Source organism: Peromyscus eremicus, chromosome 15, assembly GCF_949786415.1.
Source record: "Peromyscus eremicus chromosome 15, PerEre_H2_v1, whole genome shotgun sequence".
Classification (NCBI taxonomy): Eukaryota; Metazoa; Chordata; class Mammalia; order Rodentia; family Cricetidae; genus Peromyscus; species Peromyscus eremicus.
In genome coordinates, this window is record NC_081431.1 from 30,932,848 (window position 1) to 30,953,450 (window position 20,603).

General features: G+C 36.7%; 1 protein-coding gene across 4 annotated transcripts in view; it reads right to left on the minus strand.

Moving 5' to 3' along the window:
• Kifap3 (kinesin associated protein 3) overlaps positions 1 to 20,393 on the minus strand; it is a 135,191-nt gene extending 114,798 nt beyond the window's left edge. For 2 of the 4 annotated variants that reach the window (XM_059281188.1, XM_059281191.1), the window contains exons 1-3: positions 20,205 to 20,393; positions 5,748 to 5,879; positions 1,656 to 1,810 (exon numbers count right to left, since the gene is read on the minus strand). In XM_059281188.1, the coding sequence (XP_059137171.1) occupies positions 1,656 to 1,810; positions 5,748 to 5,879; positions 20,205 to 20,284 (367 nt within the window). In that variant the 5' untranslated portion in view covers positions 20,285 to 20,393. Of the gene's footprint in view, positions 1 to 1,655; positions 1,811 to 5,747; positions 5,880 to 14,740; positions 15,002 to 20,204 lie in introns of those variants that run through there. The other 2 variants (XM_059281189.1, XM_059281190.1) reach the window with 2 other exon arrangements.
• Between the last annotated feature and the right edge of the window lie 210 nt (positions 20,394 to 20,603).

Genomic DNA, 20,603 nt, shown 5'->3' on the forward strand with positions numbered 1-20,603 from the left:
TCCTCATTTATTCCCAAGGAGGCATTCAAAAGTACTGTTTGGGCCATTTATCATACTATTCATTTAAAAGTATATTTTTCATATTTTAAACAGAAACAATGCATACATTAAAGTAAGTAAATGAGAAAAAATCAAAAGAATGTATAGTTAGCAATAAACATAGACATAACAGACTTGACCCTTACTGGGGACTACTTTGAAAGAAGGGGATTGATATCAGTTTATGAAAGGATGCTAGAAGTAAATATGAGCACCACATTCATGTATCAAGTTGTTATAATGAAAACCATGGTTTTATACAATTATCACATGCTAATAAAAAAGAAATACTGCTATGAAGTATGAATGATGGGAAAAAATGAGAATCAAGGTGTTGACAATAAAAATGTTAGAAAGGGGGCTGGAGAGATGGCTCAGAGGTTAAGAGCACTGACTGCTCTTCCAGAGGTCCTGAGTTGAATTCCCAGCAACCACATGGTGGCTCACAACCATCTATAACGAGATCTGGTACCCTCTTCTGGCCTGCAGGCATACATGCTGTATACATAATAAATAAATAAATCTTTAAAAAAAAATGTTAGAAAGGACCATTCTTCCAAAGAGATATAAATAAATACTGAATTTAAAAGGAATTAACCATTTCCACTTTCAGAGGCAGCATCCATGAGAGATAAGGGCATATCATCAACAGCTAAATCCTGTCTCAAACAGATAATTTATTATAATAGTAGTTTTGATTAGCAAAGAAAAAGATATCACTTAAGCGATGAATCACAGTGTCCCAACTGAGTACAGTCCTCTTTCCATTTCGTTAGGGTGAGGCTTCTGGCTCTAAGTTATCAAAGTCTAAAAAGTTATAAAAACTGAATCATTAGACAAGGATAGTTTCAATACACAGAAAAACATCATATACCTTCAACTATTAATGTGCAGAAAGAGAATAATATTGACTTGAATTATTTTGTCCATGTATAATGAACATTTTTCATGTTCTTTTTTTCATACAGTATATTCTAATCACTAAGCATTCAATAATCCACTTGGTTACCTGTGCTTTCATTTGTATTTGAAAATGTCTTCTGAGCTCTAAAACATTAAGGTACAGTTCATTCATGAAGAAATTGAGGACAGGAAATGACAACAATAAAGACAAGGATGAAAGAATTGGGATACTTTTCTAGGAAAAATTCATGAGAGCAATATCCCAGGGTCATCTAAAGCATGTGACATGTATCATATGCATATTAAAACTTGAAATAAATAATTCACTCAGGTAATAAATTATGAATAATTAGGAAATTTAGAAAATATAAAGCTAATTAGAACAGAGAAGATAACCTATGCCCTAAATGTGCCTTTTATTAGTACCATCATTATGATAGACTTATCGCCTTATTTCACAAATGTGCACATACAGTGTAACAGAGTCTGATGACTGCGTGTAGAAGCAGAGAACCTCCAATGTGGGAACCAAATCCATCGGTTGATCCTAACACTGGTAAGAACTCACAACCAAATGAATACAGTTTTCTTAACTATGTATTTTATACTATACTATATTACATATACATTTACTAAGTAACTATAATATTTTTGAAGACTACAACCACACACCTTTGGTTAAGCATTTAAAATCCCAAACTCCTTCCTCTTACCTTTACCTGACAATGAATCACGGCGGTTCTGTAGATAGTATAACAGCTGTTCTACCTCATTTAGTTTTGAGGGATGAATGAGTTTACATTCTTCAACCACTTTCCGGGCCAGAGAGGTTATATCTGTGTTAGCGTTGAGACTCTTCAGACGAATGCTGTAAGCACATCCAAATTTCCAATTCAGATATTACAGAAAGTACATGATAGATTCAAAAACACTACTTTAAGATAATTTATAGATTATAAACTACATATATAGAAAGAGTCTATACCTGTCTGGCCATACAATCTTATTAAAATAAAGATTTAGATATAATTAGGCTTATATAAATTCAAGGCAATCATTTTCTGTGAACTGCACAAAAAGATACTAAAAGCAACATAAATCTTTTAAGAGTTTCTGGACAAGATATCCGGAAGTCCTGTTTTGAAGCAGAACTTCTGATGTAAAAACACAATCTTTATTTATTACTGAATATGAAATACACACTGCCAGAAATGATATCATTTATACTTAAATATGACAACATTTTTCCAGTTTTTCTTTACTTGCCACGCTGGGATTAGAACCCAGGACCTAACACTTGCTGGGAGAATGCTATATATTCTGAGGTACTCTGGCATTCTTTCCTCTTAAATTGAGCTCAGGAAAGTCACGAGGAGTCTAAGAAGAAAAGATGGTGCAGAGGAGCACACTGGCCGGTTTACTGGATTCATGGCATGAGTGAGAACTATGAAAACATAAAAACAGGACTGTCAAGTAAATACTCCTATGCAAGACTTACATTCAGAAGGAGAAAACAACCAGGTAACCACTGTATAGAATTAGTTAGTTCTTTGTGAAGAGGGCTAATTTTTGTAGGAAGACAGCAGTCTACTACAGGGATAAGTATATAAGAATCCAGAGAAATACTCTGAACACAGCATCTGTGAAGCCAGCATTTAGACACAGATGACTTCTGAATCCAGTCTTAGCATGACTTAGATATCCTTTCCAGCTTAAATTTGCTATAATGACATCATTTATCTTATTCTGTCTTAAATCTATTCATGTTTGTTGTTGATAACTTTCAAGTGTTTAAAATCATTGATTTTTATTTTGGACAGTTTTTCGCTGAACATCGTAAGGCAGATATAAAGGATGGTCCATAGAAATAACCACAAAGACATCTCCACATTTAATTTTAACAAAGAGCTCAGAAAATTTGTTTGTCAATAAATCTGACTGAGAAGAGGCACAGGAAAAACTACATCAATAGCTGGGCATGATGGGAAAACTCAATTCCAGCACTTGGAAGGAAAACTGAAAATGAAGAACCATGAGCTCAAGGCCAGCCTGGGTTATACAATGGGACACTATCCTGAACAAAACCAAAATGAAACTCAATAAACATATCTCTAAATTTGTATTAGGCTTTTAGAGTAGATTAATTTTCTAGAAAAAGTGTTCACAAATACAGAAATTACAAACTTACCTCTCTCCCAGTCTCTACTATGTGCTTCTTCTATGATTAGCATCTTGCCTCCTGTGGCATATTTATTATCTTTATCAAAACTCATAGAACACAGAGTGAACCATAATACAAGCTAGGAACTAATACTGATACATCTAATTATTAACTGAGGGCCAGAGCTTTTATCAGCATTCATTCTGTGTTCTATAAATTTTTATAAATTATGTGTCAACTATTATAGTGTCATACATAAAAGTTTTATTGCTCTAAAAATGTCCTATCTTTTGTCCATGGTAATTTCTAACTTCTTTATTATACTTATAGTTTTGTCTCTTCCATAATGTCGTCAGACAGTTGGAATTGATTAGTATATAGATTTTCCAGACTGACTTCTTTTGCATACCAATATAAATGTAGGGTCCCTCCATGTCTTTTTGTGCTTGATAATTAATTTCTTTTCATTCTGGATAATGCTTTATGATATGGAGGTATCAAAGTTGATCCACTCACTATTAAGCAATATTTTGGTTGCTTTCAATTGTTGGCTATTTTGGATAAAGTTTCCATAAATATACGTGTAGACTTTTATTTAGACATTTAACATATTTGAGTAAGTATCTAAAAACATGATTACTGGATATTATGTGAGCCTGTGTTTAGATAATATAAAATGGATGCCATTTTAATGGGATGGCATACATTTCCACATTATCACAAGATGTGACCGAGAATTCCTGTCACCACATTCTTGCCAGCATCTGCTGTTGTCAGTGTTATGGGCCTTAGGCATTATAAGGGGTGTGAAGTGATTCTTGTCTGTTTTAATACACACAGAATTTTCAATCTCCTCTGTCTATTTTCTAGCACCATATATATCAGCAATCCAGTTCAGCCTGTATTAACTAAAACTATTGTAGTTATAGTGTGTAGTCTCCTAAACTTACATCGATTAAAAGGAAATTGGAGAAAAGGGAGAGTTTCTTCCTTTTTTTGAAAATGACAGTTGTGGTTACTCAACTGTTTTTAATCAGCATATGTACTTTTTGTTAGGCACCCAACGTCTATTAAAAACTAACAAAATACCATCTGTATAATTCCTATGCCATAACTATCAGTTTCTCAAAATGAAATCTTCAGAAAGTTGAACTCTGTTGAGAATGGTGTATATCATTCCCCTGAGTGCTGTCAAGAGGCTGAAATACCAGGCTTGGGGATCTGGGCCATCACTGACTCCTCCAATTTAATACAGTTCATGTTATACTGTCTCAATCTATATAGATTTTCTCTTCTTCACCATTAATAAAACCTCCTGAATTAACAAAACATTTTCCTTTTGGTAGTGTCTTTTGGTAGACACCTTTTGCTAGTGAATGTGGCACACCTTTTGTGAGTGTATCCTTTAGAGCTAAAATTTAATTTCCTCTCCTGAAGTGCAGGTTATAAAATTCTAAAGTTAAAGACAGCTTTTCTTTAGGAAATCCAATAATAAAACCTCAAGAGATTTTTATGAGTGCTCAAGTCATATAATCTCAGGTGAGGAATGACAAACAGAAGAAAACAGAGCAAAAGGGTAAAAGTGTGAGCTGACTGCAGTGTGAGTATGCACACATAGTTTTCTTCAGTATCTTGTACAGTCTAGAGAATCCATCTGTCTTTAATGAGTCATCAGTGTCCGTCTCCTGATCCCAACAGAAAACTAGGGAAGACAGGAAGATGAGATACTAAGCGGTTTCTCTTTGTAGGGTCAACAAGCCAGGGCTTCTCAACTATAGCATTACTGAAATTCAGACTTTGTAGGCCTTTTTTTGTAGGAGGCGATCGTGTGCACAGTACTTGAATTCCACCTCTGAGATGCCAAGGTGACCACCTTATAATGACAACCTAAAGAATCTCACGGGAAACAATGTTTTTTTGTGGGAAGAAATCGTCCCCAGAAAAATTATTCTTAAAGCAGCACTACCACATGTGTTCTGACAGCCTGAGCACACTCAATTCCAATGGCAGAAATAGAAATGGTTTCTAACTAGTTACCAGGTCAACACCGTGTAGCTGGGACAGGGTTTAGGAAGAACACTAAGAGATACCAAATCTTCTCTACTACCATAAAACTACAGGGGAAGGTAAGGTAATTATCAGGAAAACTGCAGAATAATGAAAAAAAGGACAGTTCCTGAGGGACTCCCTTAAAACAAAGAACGAAAAGAAGTAGGACACGAGGAGATCTAGCGAAATCTAGAAAGAGTTTGTCTTATTATTAATGTTTTTCAGAGGACGAGATTGCTTTCAAGGGCTAATTCAAGACCTGGGCCCTGTTTGAGAACATCTGAACATCACACCATTCCCAGCAATTCTAGGGAAGAAAGAATACAGGATTTTCTAATGCTCAAATTTTCCAAATTAAGCAAAAAGTCCTATATAAACATATCTTTTGTGATTAATTTCACTTAACATTTCAAAAATTTTACTTTCTCTAGAATATATTCCACATTTATATAGTTTAATCCTTGATGAAGATAAGTATGTCTAGAAGGATGCCATAACTATTTATTATCTATGAAGATTAAAATAATATCAGATTTGTATAAAGTTTATATAAATTCCCCTATTTTCAAAATGTATACAAATGAAGAAAACTTACATTTTTTGGCATTCTTTTCGTTCGCCCAACATGGGATCCCCCATTTCTCCAAGAATGGTAGCTTCCACTTCATACTGAACAATGAGAGCTTTTTCTGATGGATGGACATCAATATTCCCCCCTTTAACTTTCCTACAAAAACATAAAAAATAGATTAAAACCTCACAGAACATCCATATTTTTCACACAGTTTCTATGTCTAAAACATGAGGGCTAGAATAATACATGCTGTTTAATCACTTTCTGTGAGTCTGGGACAAGTGTATTTTAACCGGCCCAGCAGAAAGTATCTTCATGAATAGTGTTACCTTGAAAAAACATGTATTCACCCAAAGAACCATGTATAAAAGCAAGCGAGGCCAGGCGGTGGTGGCACATGCCTTTAATCCCAGCACTCGGGAGGCAGAGGCAGGCGGATCTTTGTGAGTTCGAGGCCAGCCTGGTCTACACAGCGAGATCCAGGAAAGGCGCAAAACTACACAGAAAGAAACCCTGTCTCGAAAAACCAAAAAAAAAAAAAAAAAAAGCAAGTGAAACATTAGAATGTCTTTGCAGAGGATGACTCCAACTAAAATGAACTCTTGATCACAGTCTTGACTTGTATTTCCCTAATTGTTGGGGATAATGAACACTTTTTTGGGAGATATTTCTTAGCCATTTTTATTTCTTCTTCTAAAATCTCTGTATTCAAATCCATAGCCCATTTTGAATGAGTCATTTTTTTTCCTCTAAGTTTTTGATTTCTCCATATATTCTGATATTAATCATAGTTATCATATGGATATCCAGCAAAGATTCTTTCCCATTCTGTGAGCTTCCCCTTCATTCAACTGTTTTAGTTGTGAAGCCCCACTTGTCAATTGTAGGGTAATCAATACTGGATAAGTAAAATCATATTCAGAAAGTCCTTTCCTACACTCACATCATATATATATAAAGTACTGTCTATGTTTTATTCCAGCATTTTCAGTGTTCCAGGTTTCATATTTAAGCCTCTGATCCATTTGAAATTAGTTTTTGTTCAAGGTGATAGATATGGGTCTAATTTCATTCTTATACACGTGGACATCCAGTTTTCCTATTTTTCTCCAGTGTGTGATTTTGGCATTTTTGTCAAATATGAGACAGTTATAGTTAGTTGGAGTGTACTCCTGTTTGGGCCTTCTAGCTTGTTCCATTGATCTGCATGTCTCTTTTTGTGCTGGTACCATGTAGTTTTTTATTAGATGGCTCTGTACTATATCTTGAAATCTCTAATGGTAATCCCTTAAGCACTGTACCTTTTGCTAAATTTTGCCTTGGTTATCCAGGTTTTTTTAATGTTTGAAATGAATTTTAGTATAGTTTTTGTTTTTCTATTTTTGTAAAGAATGATATGGGATTTTGATTGGGATTGCACTGATTCTGTAAACAGCTTTGGGTATAGTAGTTATTTTCACAATACTAGTTGCACCAATCCATGAGCATGGGATTTCTTTCATTTTCTAGTGTCTTTCTCAATCTCTTTCTCAGAGATTTAAAGTTTTCATTGTAAAGTCCTTCACTTTGTTGGTTATGTTCATTCCTAGATATTTTCTTTTTTCTAGGGCTATTGTGAATGGGAGTGTGTCCATGATTTCTTTCTTTGTATTTTTGTTGTTGGTGTATAAAAGAGCTATTGATTTTTTGATAAATGATTTCTTTACCATTTATTAACAAACAAAATCCACGAACAAATATTAAAGAACAAATGGGGAACCTGAGTCACAAGCCACTGCTTACATCTACCTTTGCTCACTCCTCCCTTGAAAAGACCGCCTCTTAAACCAAAACACCCCTCTCAATTGGCTAGTGGACAGAATTTCCATAAGAATATTTGCAAGCAGATTCTTTATCCTGCCACTTTGCTGAGATAGTTGACTGTTTCTAGAATATTTCTGGTGAAATTTCTGGGGTCTCTTATGCATAATATTGTATCGTCAGCAAATAATGATAGTTTGACTTCTTTTTTTCCTGTTTGTATCCTTTCCTTTCCTTTTCTTGCACTGAGCAGTGTATTGAATAGAGGTGGGGATAGTGGACAGTCCTGTCTCATTCCTGATTTCAGTTTGGCTGCTTCAAGTTTTTCTCTATTTCAGATGCTGCTGGCTGTAGGTTTCTCAAACATAGTTTTTGTTATCCTGAGGTATGCTCCCTCTAGTCCTTTCTCTAAGTCTTTCATCAAAAAGCCATGCCAGATTTCATTGAAAGCCTTTTCTTCATCTATTGAGATAAACGTGTGATATTTAAGTTCATTTATATAATTTAATATATCAGTTCATGTTGAACTATATCTGCTTCTCTGGGATAAAGCTATCTTGGTCATGGTATATAACCTTTTGGCTATATGCCCATATTAAATTTATAAGTTTTTTTAATGAGGATTTTGAATCTATGCTCACTGGGGATGTTGGCCTATAGTTGTCTTTTTATTGTTGTTGCTGTGCCTTTAACTAGTTTGGGTATTACAGCAGTACTAGCTTCACAGAAGACAGTAGGGAGTATGCTTTCTGGGTTTTTTTTTTTTTGAATAATTTAAGAAGGATTGATTGTAAATACTCTTTGAAACGGTTAAATCCTGCTGTGACTCCATGTGAGCCTGGGCTTCTTTTTTGTCAGAAGGCATCTTACTTATATTTTATGTGTATGGGTGTTTGTACGTGTCTATGTATGTGTCTAAAACCTGTGGCAAGCAGAAGAGAGTATCAGGTCCCCTCTAATGGGAATTATGGTTGGTTCTGAGCTACTATGTGGGTGCTGAGAACTCAGCTGGAGCCTCTGCAAGAACATCAAGTTGGCTCTGCTGAGCCAACTATCTAGCCCCTAAAACTGTTTTCACAATGGATGTACCTCAAAAAAATTTCTATTTATACTTTATAAGATGAATTATTTTATTTTAAATGCTAAACTTTCAAATAGGATTGAACACAGCATTTACAATGATGTGAGAAATGTCTAACTACTGAGAAGATTATCTCTCAAATGCTTTACCTGCATTCTTAATTTGATAAAATTATTGGAATTTTTTTATTTGCAATATCTTAGTATTAAATTCGTATTTTTTAACTACCTGAAAATGCCTATTAATATTGTCTTCTTAGTAACACCACTGCTTTGCTTTTTTTGTATATATGTATAGAAAACTGTACCCAAAGACACTAAATTATTTAGAAATATACTTTATATTTATTACAATAGAAGCCACAGAGAAATATTTATTAGAGTCCTTTAGCTGGAAATGAAATAGGCAGTAAACTGAATCCAAATGAGGAGTAAAGAAAATTGATAAAGGTTACTATGTAGCTAAACAGAAAAGCCACTGTGTACCTTTAGTCTGGAATGCTTCTTCAAGCAAATATAAGTCCTTCATTATAAATAATTGCTTTACAAATTAAGTTCTCAGCTAAAATGCAATGGCTTCCAGAATGGATAATTAAGAAATGAAATATATAAATACACACACACACACACACACACACACACACACACACACACATATATATATATATATATGGTGTCTATACGGTAGACATGGTAGACACTTTAGATCCAAAGACACGAGCAGGTTCAAAGTTAAGGGATGGGAAAAGAAGATACAAACAATACAAAAGAAGGGTGGAGTAATTATACAAAACAGGCTTTAAATTACAAGCTGGTACAAAGTGTAACATCTCCTGTGGTGAGAAAAGGATCAACACATCCACAAGATCTGTTACAAACATGAACTTGACACTAGCGATCTAAACCATATAAAGCAAAAAGTGAAAGAAATGAAAGGACAAACAGCTCTGTAACAATAGGGACAGACTTCAATATCACTTGGAATAACAGGTATGCCTATATAGATTATTATGAATTGAATTATTACAGGAATTGAACATGATAAGCCAATTAGACCTAATACATATGAAGGAGATGCCCTTCCCCTAAAAAGGTGTAAATGGGATATTCTAACATTAGATCTTATGTTATGCACCTAGACAAGTCATCAACTTGAAAACACTAACATTACATAGTGCTCTCTAATCACAAATGAATAAAACTAGGAATCAGTACAGAAAGAAAACATTCATAAAAATATGGAAAATTAAATAAATCCATATCCATATAACTACTAAATAAAAGAATAACTCATAAGAGAAATTATAAATGAAAACAACAGGTATACCCATGATGGCCACAACTTCTAGCAGATGCATGATTACAGAATCAGCTTTTTCAGAACTCAAAGCAGTTGCCCATTGAAATCCTGAATAAGTATCAATGGTATGGTGTACATATTTCAATTTTCCAAATTCTGCAAAGTGAAATACATCCATCTACCAGATTTCATTCCTCTGAGTACCTTTTGGGTTACATCCTGCTGGTAATGGAGTCTGATTATAAAAGGAACAAGTAGGACATTTCCTTCCAATTTCCTTGGCTTCTTGCCAGGATATGGAAAAATCTTTTTTTAAACCTTTACTATTGACATGATTTTTTTTTATGAAATTCTGAGGCATCCAGCACATTTCCTATCAATAATTTATCAATCTCATCATTACCTTGTGCTAGAGGGCCTGGCAGACCCGTATGGGATTGGATGTGAGTTATATCTAAGTTACCCCCAAAACTCTACCAGAAAACTCCTACAGCTGATAAACACCTTTAGTCAAGTGGCTGGTGATGGGGGAATGTCTTTCTGTAGCTGTGGTTCCTTTCTCATTAGCACTGAAAAAATTTAAAGTTAATAGAGCCTTACGTAATCTATTTCTGGATGTCAGCATGTAGAAGAACACAAAGAGATCCATATTTATCAGCCTGCACAAAACTCAAGTCCAAGTGGATCAAAGACCTAAAAAATAAATCCAGATACACTGAACCTGATAGAAGAAAAAGTGGGAAATAATCTTGAACGCACTGGCACAGGAGACAACTTCCTGAACAGAACACTAATAGCACAGACACTAAGATTGACAATTAATAAATGGGACCTCATGAAGTTGAAAAGATTCTGTAAGGCAATGAACACCGTCAATAGGAAAAAACAGCAATCTAGAGAATGGGAAAAGATCTTCACCAACCCCATATCTGATAGAGGGCTGATTTCCAATATATATAAAGAAATCAAGAAATTAGGTATCAACACACCAAATAATCCTATTAAAAAATGAGGTACAGATCTAACTAGAATTCTCAACAGAAGAATCCCAAATGGCTAAGAAACACTCAAGGAGATGTTCAACATCCTTAGCCATCAGAGAAATGCAAATCAAAATGACTCTGAGATTCCATCCTACCCTTGTCAGAATGGCTAAGATCAAAAACACAAGTGACAGCTCATTCAGGAGAGGATGTGGAGCAAAGAGAACACTTCTCCATTGCTGGTGGGAATGTAAACTTGTACAGCCACTTTGGAAGTCAGTGTGGTAGTTTCTCAGAAAACTGGGAATCAATCTACCTTAAGCATATACTCAAAGGATGCTCAATTCATACCACAAGCTCACCTATCTTCATAGCAGCTTTATTTGTAATAGCCAGAATCTGGAAACAACCTAAATGTCCCTCAACCAAGAAATGGATAAAGAAAACGCTGTACATTTACACAATGGAGTATTACTCAGCTGTTAAGGACACCAGGAAATTTGAAGGCAAATGGATGGAACTAGAAAAAAAATCATCCTCAGTGAGGTAACTCCGACCAAGAAAGACAAACATGGCATGTACTCACTCATAAGTGGATATTAGATGTAAAACAAAGGATAACTATGCTACAATCCACAGACCCAGAGACACTAGGTAACAAGGAGGGCTCATAGGAGATGCCCAGATTTCCCTAGGAAGGGGAAATAAAAGAGATTTTGTGAGCATACTGAGGGCGGGTGGGGACGGGAACATGAGTGATCAGGCTGGGGGAGGGGGAATGGAGGGGGGATTACTAAAAGAGACTACTGGGAAAGGGGGGCATTTTGGGGTCAGGTAAAAACATGGTCCAAGGGAATCTCCCAGAATGACTCCAGCTAAGACTCCTAGCAATAGTGGACATAGTCTAAACTGGCTATCTCCTGTGACCAGATTGGTGCCTAGCCCAATTGTCATCAGAGAGGCTTCATCCAGCAACTGATGGAGACAGATGCAGATCCACAGCCAAACATTAGGCAGAGTTCGAGGAATCCTGCAGAAGAAGGAGAGAAAGGATTGTAGGAGCCAGAGGGGTCAAGGACATCTAAGAAAACTCACAGAATCAACTAACCTGGGTGCATAGAGGCTCACAGACTGAACTGACAACAAGGGAGCCTGCATGGGACTGACCTAGGCTCTCTGTATATATGTTACAGCTGTGTAGCTTGGTCTTCTTGTGGGACTCCTAACAGTGGGAACAGTAGCTGCTCCTACTCTTTTACTGGCTTTTGGGACCCTACTTCTCATACTGGATTGCCTTGCCCAGTCTTAATACACGGGGAGATACTTAGTCTGTTTTACTGCAACTTGATATGCCATGTTTTGTTGATACTCATGGAAGACCTGTCCTTTCCTAAACAGAAATGGAGGAGGAGTGGATTGGGGTGGTGGTGGGGGTGGGAACAGAGGTGTGGGGTGGGAAGAGGGAGTAGAAGGAGAGGAGGGAGGGGATGTAAAATAAATTCATTTTTAAAAAGATGTAACTCAATTTTACACCTCAAGTAGCTAGAAAAGACTGAGAAAAAAACTAGGCTATGTACTACCAATAATAAAGATAAGACTTGAGTATGTAGAAACAGAAAATGAAGGTGAGATAGATGTTGATTGTTCCTAAAAGAGAAAGACAAATGACCAAGGAGCAGATGAAAGAAGCTCAATTTACTTAGTAATTAGGGAAATGCAATCAAAATCAGAGTAAGACACCACTTTACACCCCCTAGAATAGCTACAGTTACAGAACACATGCTCAAACAATACAGAAAGAGAAGATACCAGGCATTGGTAAAGTGGGGAAAAATTGGAGTCTATGTACATAAGAGGGAACATAAGAGGTACAGACACTGAGGGAAAGCTATTTGCTGGCTCTTCAGTGAGTCCAACATAGAATTTCTCCATGTTCCTGCAATCCCAAGCTTATGAATATACCAAATGACTGGAGAAGTGTTCGAACAAAATCTTGTCATGATGATAGCAACTTAATTCCCAATAGGCAATAGGCAAGACCACCTAAAAATATATCCACACTTCAGTCATGAATAATCAGATTATAATATATCCATGCAATGAAACATTGTCCCATTACTAAAAAGGAATATATGTTAATGCACAGTATAAGTGGAACATAATTATACAATGTGAAAAAAATTGAACAAAGCATACTTATATCCATCAAGTTTCTGCCTTTCTATTACATCTGTATATCATTTATATATAGTAATCATCTCTCTCATATATACGTGTGTGTACATATACATAATCTGAATGTAATGCAAAGTTTATTTTGTCAAAATTAGATAAAACCAAACAATGTACTTTCAACCTTTTTCCAGATTCTGACTCTAAAACATCACAGTGACTAGACCAGTTATATGTATTGTTTTCTAAGTGACGTGGCTTGAAAACAGCGTCCACACTAGTACAATGACCCTGAGTGAAACCACACTTGACACAACATATTATATGAAAACCAGTAAATGTACAACAGCAGCACTTTCTCTAAAATAACCTCAGGTTTCAAGTTGAAATTAGAAGATTCAATGTATTTGACCAAAATTTTGTGTGTGTATACGTGTTGAGGTGTGTGGGTAAATGTACACGTGTGCATGTTGTTAGCCAAATTATGTGGATAAAGAAGTACTGACTCATTGAGTATTTGTTATGATTACATATTCCTTTTACAAATCTCTACTCAGTCTTTTCATTTGCTATTTTCAATAAACAAATAAAATGAAAAAGACAAAGGACTACTTTCCCCGGCCTTACAATATAGTTGATTTATCTTATAATTGTTTGACTATGTTTAAGAGTCCACTAACATATGTAAGATATTTCTGTGACAGTTAGAACCCTACCAAGCAAGGGAAAAATGTACACATCAAAAGCATATGAGGACTTAAACTAACTTAAACCACCTAACATGCATGTTTTCTCTTTCAAAAGTATTTCATATTTGGCCCTTGTGTCTCTCAGAAAGCACTGTCTCTCACTGTCAGATGAATTATGCCCCCCCAAAAATGTGCTTTTTGTAGTGAATCAGCAACAAAGCTTTAACAAAAATATAGATTCCAAATTAGCGTTTTTTTAAAATTTGTTCACTGCTTGCTCACTCTTGGTCCAATGAGAGGTGTTATTTTTAACCATCGGTGCCCATATCTTTGGCATAAGTCAGGGAATCTCAACAAATTTTCCTTTTTCTTTTGAGTAGCTGATATCACACATAATTAAGATAGAAAATGGTAAGCTCTTTCATGCCAAGGTCTTGATAACAATGCACTTCTTACAGAAATCATATTGTGAATATGAAAGTCAAGTGGGTGAAATGGACCAAGAACATCTGGCTGAACATTTCAATCCAGTCTTGCATGAAGTAAAAACCACCACGTCCACTTTTATTTCAGAACCCCTATGATTTGTGAATCTCAGACTGAACACAAATTGGTGATGTGACAGAATTCATTTCCAAGTCCCCATAGGATTCATCTATTGAGGAAAACAGGACAGTGGGGCGGAAAAAAAAACCAAAAACGAAATATGGGTTTTACCTCGTCCACCCTGCCAATCACTGCGGATATAAATTAATGTAGCAAGGAAACCATCTGATGCTGTCAGCCCCCCCCCCCCCCCCCCGCCCCAAGCCAAGGTGGATTAAGGACCTCGCGCCCCCGCAGGGCCCCGTCCTTTATTCCACCCATCACTTTCCCCCTCTTTCTTTCCTTCCCTGCATCCCACCCTTCCACCTAGCTTTGCCCAGTGACAACCCAGGGTCAGCAGGGAAACACCTGAGGACCCGTTCAGGGCGGGGCCCGGCTCGTCACCTTTTGAGGTATCTGGCGTCCTCGCCTTGCATGGCGGCGGCGGTAGCGGCGTGGGGAGGATGGGGGTGTCTGAGAGTCTGCGGGGGCTACTTCCGGGGACCCGGCCAAAGTACCCTCACAGCCAAGGCGGTGACAGTCCCGAGGCCTGCAAGGCGGGGCGGCGGCGGCGCTGCGGTTACCACGGTGAGGCCGCCGGCTCCTCCCACAGCTCCTGGGCCGCAAAACACTGGAGCAGCCCAGACCCGCCCAGAGCCGTCAGGGCCCGGCTCTCCGCAAGGCGCATGCGCCCACGGGACAGCTGCAGTATGCGCAGGCTCAGTTTGAGCCCTTTGACTCCCGCGACTAATCTGACGCTCCCAGGAAGAAGCCCGGGAAGGGTTTGGTGCTGATCGGGGAGCTTGTGGTTAGGAGGGATATTCCTGGTCACTGCCCCCTGGAGGATGGGAAAGGAAAAGGCATTGCAATCTGCAAAATTGGGATTTAAAGTCAGCGTGGAACAAGACAAAGGTCACCAGCTAACTTTTTTAGCTAACTGATAGACATCAATCAGACTAACAACCTCTACAGTGGGGCTTCTGCTTTGGAACATGTAAAAGGTTCTGCATTGATTGCACTGAGTTCTAGCTGGTGGAAATGGTCTATAATATGGAAGAGATAGAAATAGACTCAACTTTGGAATGGATAGAGTTAGACTCAACTTTGAAAGTGGCATTTTAAATCATAAAAGTAGAAAATACTCCCCTCCATCAAAACAAGCCAACTTCCGAACTTCTAAATCGTCCACTGATTAACCTTAACTCAAAGTTCATGAATAATTGTTTCTTCTAAGGCAGGGAGTTGCTGACAATTTGCAGCAAAAAGGGCTGCTTTTTAGCAGTAGCAAGCCACTTGCTAGGCTTTGAGCTAGCCTCTCCTTTAACCTGTTCCTCATTTACTATCTTCTAGTCCCACATTATTAGCCATCCCTTCTTCCAATGAGTTCATATAATATTGACTGACCTTTATGTGTAAAATGTCATGCTGATACTCTATATGGAACATATACTGCAGAGAGACATTGCAAAGATGTTTTATGGTCCCACCCACTCACACCAACTACACTATTTCTGTTAAAATTATAACTATATTTTCAATCTATCAAGAAAGGAATTTGGAGCAAACTTTAAGTCCTTCCTGTTTATCAATTTTCCTTATTGGACTGTCACAAAATTCACAAGATAGTCCTGCTATTCAGCTTTTGTTCCCATTCACACTCTGCCCATTAGTCTAAGCAGTTCACCTGTGAAGTCTTTCCTAATTGGACTTTATATTTTCTGTGTTTTCTCAAACACTGATTCTTCAAACCAATGCAAAAAATGTACAAATTATCACTCACAACACCTTTAACAGAATAAAAACAGGGCACATTACTTTAAAGCAGTGGTTCTCAACCAGTGGGTCACAATGCAAACTCTGGGATTGAACGACCCTTTCACAGGGGTCACCTAAGATAGTCGGGAAAACAGATATTTACAGTATGATTCATAACAGTAGCAAAACTACAGTTATGAACTGTCAACGAAAATAATTTTATGGTTGGTGGTCACCACAACATGAGGAACTGTATTAAAGGGTCGCAGCATAAAGAAGATTGACAAGCATTGCTTTAAAGCTTCTATATAGGCTGGCATGATGGCTCATTGGGTAACAATGCCTGCCTCTACACCTAATAATGTGAGTTCTGTCCTTGGGCCCCACACCATGAGAGGCTAGGAACCTACTTCTGAAGTTGTCCTCTGACTTACATGTGTCCTGTGACACATGAACACATCCACAATAAAATAACAAAAAATTTTAATGTAAAGCCTCCACATACCTGAAATTAGAAGATCAAAAGATATATTAAAATGAACAACTAGTAAAGATTCATGCAGTGTAGGATTTTGACCCAACTAACCTGTTTTGCTCACTCCTCCTACCATATTTGCCACTGAACTAATATTTGGCATTGAATATATGAATCAGAGTTTGAAAAGGAAAACTAAAACCAGAGCGATGAAGAGATAAACAGAAATGGGATAAACTAGTAAAGCTCAACTGTTAGTTTGGGTCAGGAAATGTAAAATATGAAACTGATAATTTTTATGTATGAAAGTATGGAGATACACAAAGATAAATGAGGCTCTGAAATAAGGGCAGTATCCAATTTGAAATAATTTGAGTATCAGGAGGATTAATGACTGAGGTTATTTTTAACATTAAATAAGTCAAAATTAGAGTCCATCATGATTCTTAGCAGATAAAAACCAAGAGAAAAACCACTTTTGTTGAAACCAGTAACTGTATCAAGGTCTTAATGAAATTCTGAAAGTTGTTAGACCTCTTATCCATATATTTTGTAAGGATAGTTCACCTCCTTTGTACAAGAGAAAAACTTGTTTACTGGAAATGCTGAATAGTAATAGGGACTAATGATAATTACTATTTGTAAATCCCAATATAAACAGATTCAACTAACTCTCAGTGATTTATTCTGAAGTTTAAGCTTGCAAAGTTTCATCACACAGAGCATGTGTGTACAATGAAGACTATTCAAGATTGATCAGAAGTGTTGTGCACTGTAGAAAACAACTTAAAAACTGTATCTGAATTACTTTTGCAGGATATTGGATGAATACATAGAAAAACCTTTAAACAATGCAAAAAGTTAATTAGCCAGGAATATCCTTACAATAAAGGTAAGTATTAGGAACACTATATTGAAGAGAAAAAGAAAATTGAAAATTACCTACATATTTTTTAAATTTCAGGTAATTTACTGATAATAACATATATTCCTCTTGGTCTATAGTTCTATGATATTTGGAAAATTAATAAGTCATATAATTGTCAGAATTATAAAAATAGATAGCTACTATCCTTCCAAATTCCCAAGTATTCCTTTGGTGACATATTATATTAACAGTTCAGAAAAATGTGGATCTGTATTCTGTTCTCATAATTGTACCATTTCAAAAATATCATCTAACCAGATGTGGTACAGTGTTTTGAGTCTGATTTTGGGTGTGAACAATATTCTGGATTCTCTTCCTTTGATACCCTTGAGGGCAGATGTGCCTCATTATTGCCTCCCATATGGTCTCCAATATAACACTGTGGAAGGTCTTGTGACCACTGAATGGCTGCACAATTCTGGTGGGAAGATCGGTTTGCTACAGTTGGAGGGTGGATATCTAAGATCCTTGCTTGGATCTTGTTCATGGTGTTGGGAGTGAATTCATACTAATATATAATATATATATATATATATATATATACTATTATAAGTTTTATTTCTTTTATAAGAAGTTCTTAAGTAGAAAAACCGACCTATTGTGATAGAAAATAAGACAAGTGGTTTGACTTGGGACACGTGTTGAGAGTAGTTAGACTGCACATGGTCTGGAGGAAGCTTTGGGGTAGAGGTTACTCATTCGAATGCATTTGTCAAAATTCACCAAACTGTGTAGTAAGTCATTGTCACCATATTGTATATGTTATTCCTTAACTGATTGATTTAAAATAGTGAGCCAAAACAGATGGATCAAATAGTATGTTCTACACACTTGAAGAAGTCTTTGAATAAAAGAATTAGTGGAGTGAGAGTGGGGTAGTTCCGTCAGTCAAGTACCTGCCATGTAACCATGAGGACCTGCGTTTGGATTCCCAGTGTCCATGTTATAGTCAAACATACATATCTGTCACAGCACTTGGGAATGGGTAGGCTTTTATATATATACATGTATATGTTTGCACTGCACATGCATAGGAAGGCACATATTCATATAGCCATATGAGAAGATACATACACCAAGTCCACATAAACAAAGTATTAACATTGAACACCATGCAGAGTAAAGTGAGAAAACTATTTTTTTAAGATTAAGATAGGAATACTATTGCAATTATGAGCTCATAACAGCTGTGGTTGCCCTGCTCAGGACTAGGCCCATGGGGGAGTCATGAGCTTTTATCTGTTTTGGGGGAACTATTGGTTGTTAATGGATGCTGGAGGTTGAATTGTGTACTACTGGTTAACCCACTAGGCTCAAATGGATAATTCCACACCTGTGGTCATACACCCTGAGTAACCTCAGTGGGTCACAAGACAAAACAAAAAGAAGAGAATGTGGGTTAGGAACTTGCAGGGAGGAGTTAGGGGGATGAGAGGGGTAATAAGGAAATGCAGGGTGGATGTATGAGAGTAATCAGCATGCATTATATACATGTGAAGTTTTCACTTTTATTGATAAAAAGGTAGGAACAACATATAAGAATCTATAAGTGTTTTATGTGACTTTTAGAATAAAATAAAGATCAAGTCAGAAATCCCAGTTAAAGTAAAGAAAGAAAACAATACACGTGGAGGTTAAAGAATGTTACAGATAAGAAAAGCTACCTTGATTCCTTGGGAATTGTACATATTTATTCATTTTATTGCATTTATGTATTTATTGTGTGTGCACTAGTGTGTATGGAAATTAGAGGACAAATTGCAGGAGTTGATTCTTTCCTTTCTATTGTGTGGGTCCTTGGGTTTGAACTCATATCATCAGGTTTGGCTGCAAGTACTTTTACCCAATCGGCTATCTGCTGGTCTTATATGTATTAGTTTTGCATTTCCCTCTTATTCCCATCCCCTAGAGCAACTGTTCTTAACCTGTGGGTCGCGACTCCTTTGGGAATCAAATGACCCTTTCACAGGGGTTGCATATCAGAGATCTTGCATATCAGATATTTATATTATGATTCATAACAGTAGCAAAATTATAGTTATGAAGTAGCAGCATAATAATTTTATGGTTGGGAGTCACCACAACGTGAGGAACTGTATTAAAGGGAAGTTTGAGAACCACTGCACTAAAGTACTACAAATTGCTTAGAAGGAAGAGATGAATCATTTTCATGATTTAGAAAACATTCACAGTATGTAATGGTTAAGAGACTGACTTCTGAAATCAGAACTGGGTTTAAAGTACCTGAAGACTTTCTCAAAGGATGAAAACAAAAAACAAACAAACAAACAAATGTTTAACAGAACATATAACAGGGATGTTCCAGGAAAGGCAAGAGTACAGGGAGGGACAAAAGTATGAGATCCACATGGTGTTTAGCTAACAAGAAGTAGCTTGAGATAGAGAATTAGGTCTGAGTGAAAGAGCCAATGAAAAATAAATTCAGAAAAGCCAGCAGGGTCATCACCATGGGAAACCTGGTCCAGAGGATTGGGGCATTTGGATATGTCCTACAGGCATGAGGAACCATGAATTTTAGTATGAGAATGTGGTATGCTGAGATTTATTACTTATAGTAGCATTCATTGTTCTACACTTATATAAATAGTGACTGAAGGCAGAGGTGTAACAATTACATATGACAATAATTCAAGTAAACTATTTGATTCATCCTGATTTGCTTCAGTAATCTTTATATAGTTATTTCTTACCTTGTGACTGCTTTTGGGACATCATCAAATGGCCACTGTGGTCCAAAGAGTCCACATCCACTGGATATTAGTGCAGTCATCTTTTCACTTTTCAAATTAATTTGAGCTCATGATACACATCTTAACACAAAGGAGATTTCAGTTAAAAGGAGCCTTTACAATACATCTTATTCTTGATGGTGGCAACCTCTATTGACAACCAGTATGACATAGCAAGCAATTATGACATCACTGGGTGGCTCCAAGAGCCAGAATAGGGAGGGAAATGGCCCATAAGGATAATAAATCTTGAATATATTTTTCTCTTATAGTGTGATTAACAGTTTAATAGCTGTGTGCTGTGCCAACCTGATGATGCTTGAAAATACACAGTCAAACAAATGTACCATCTTATATACA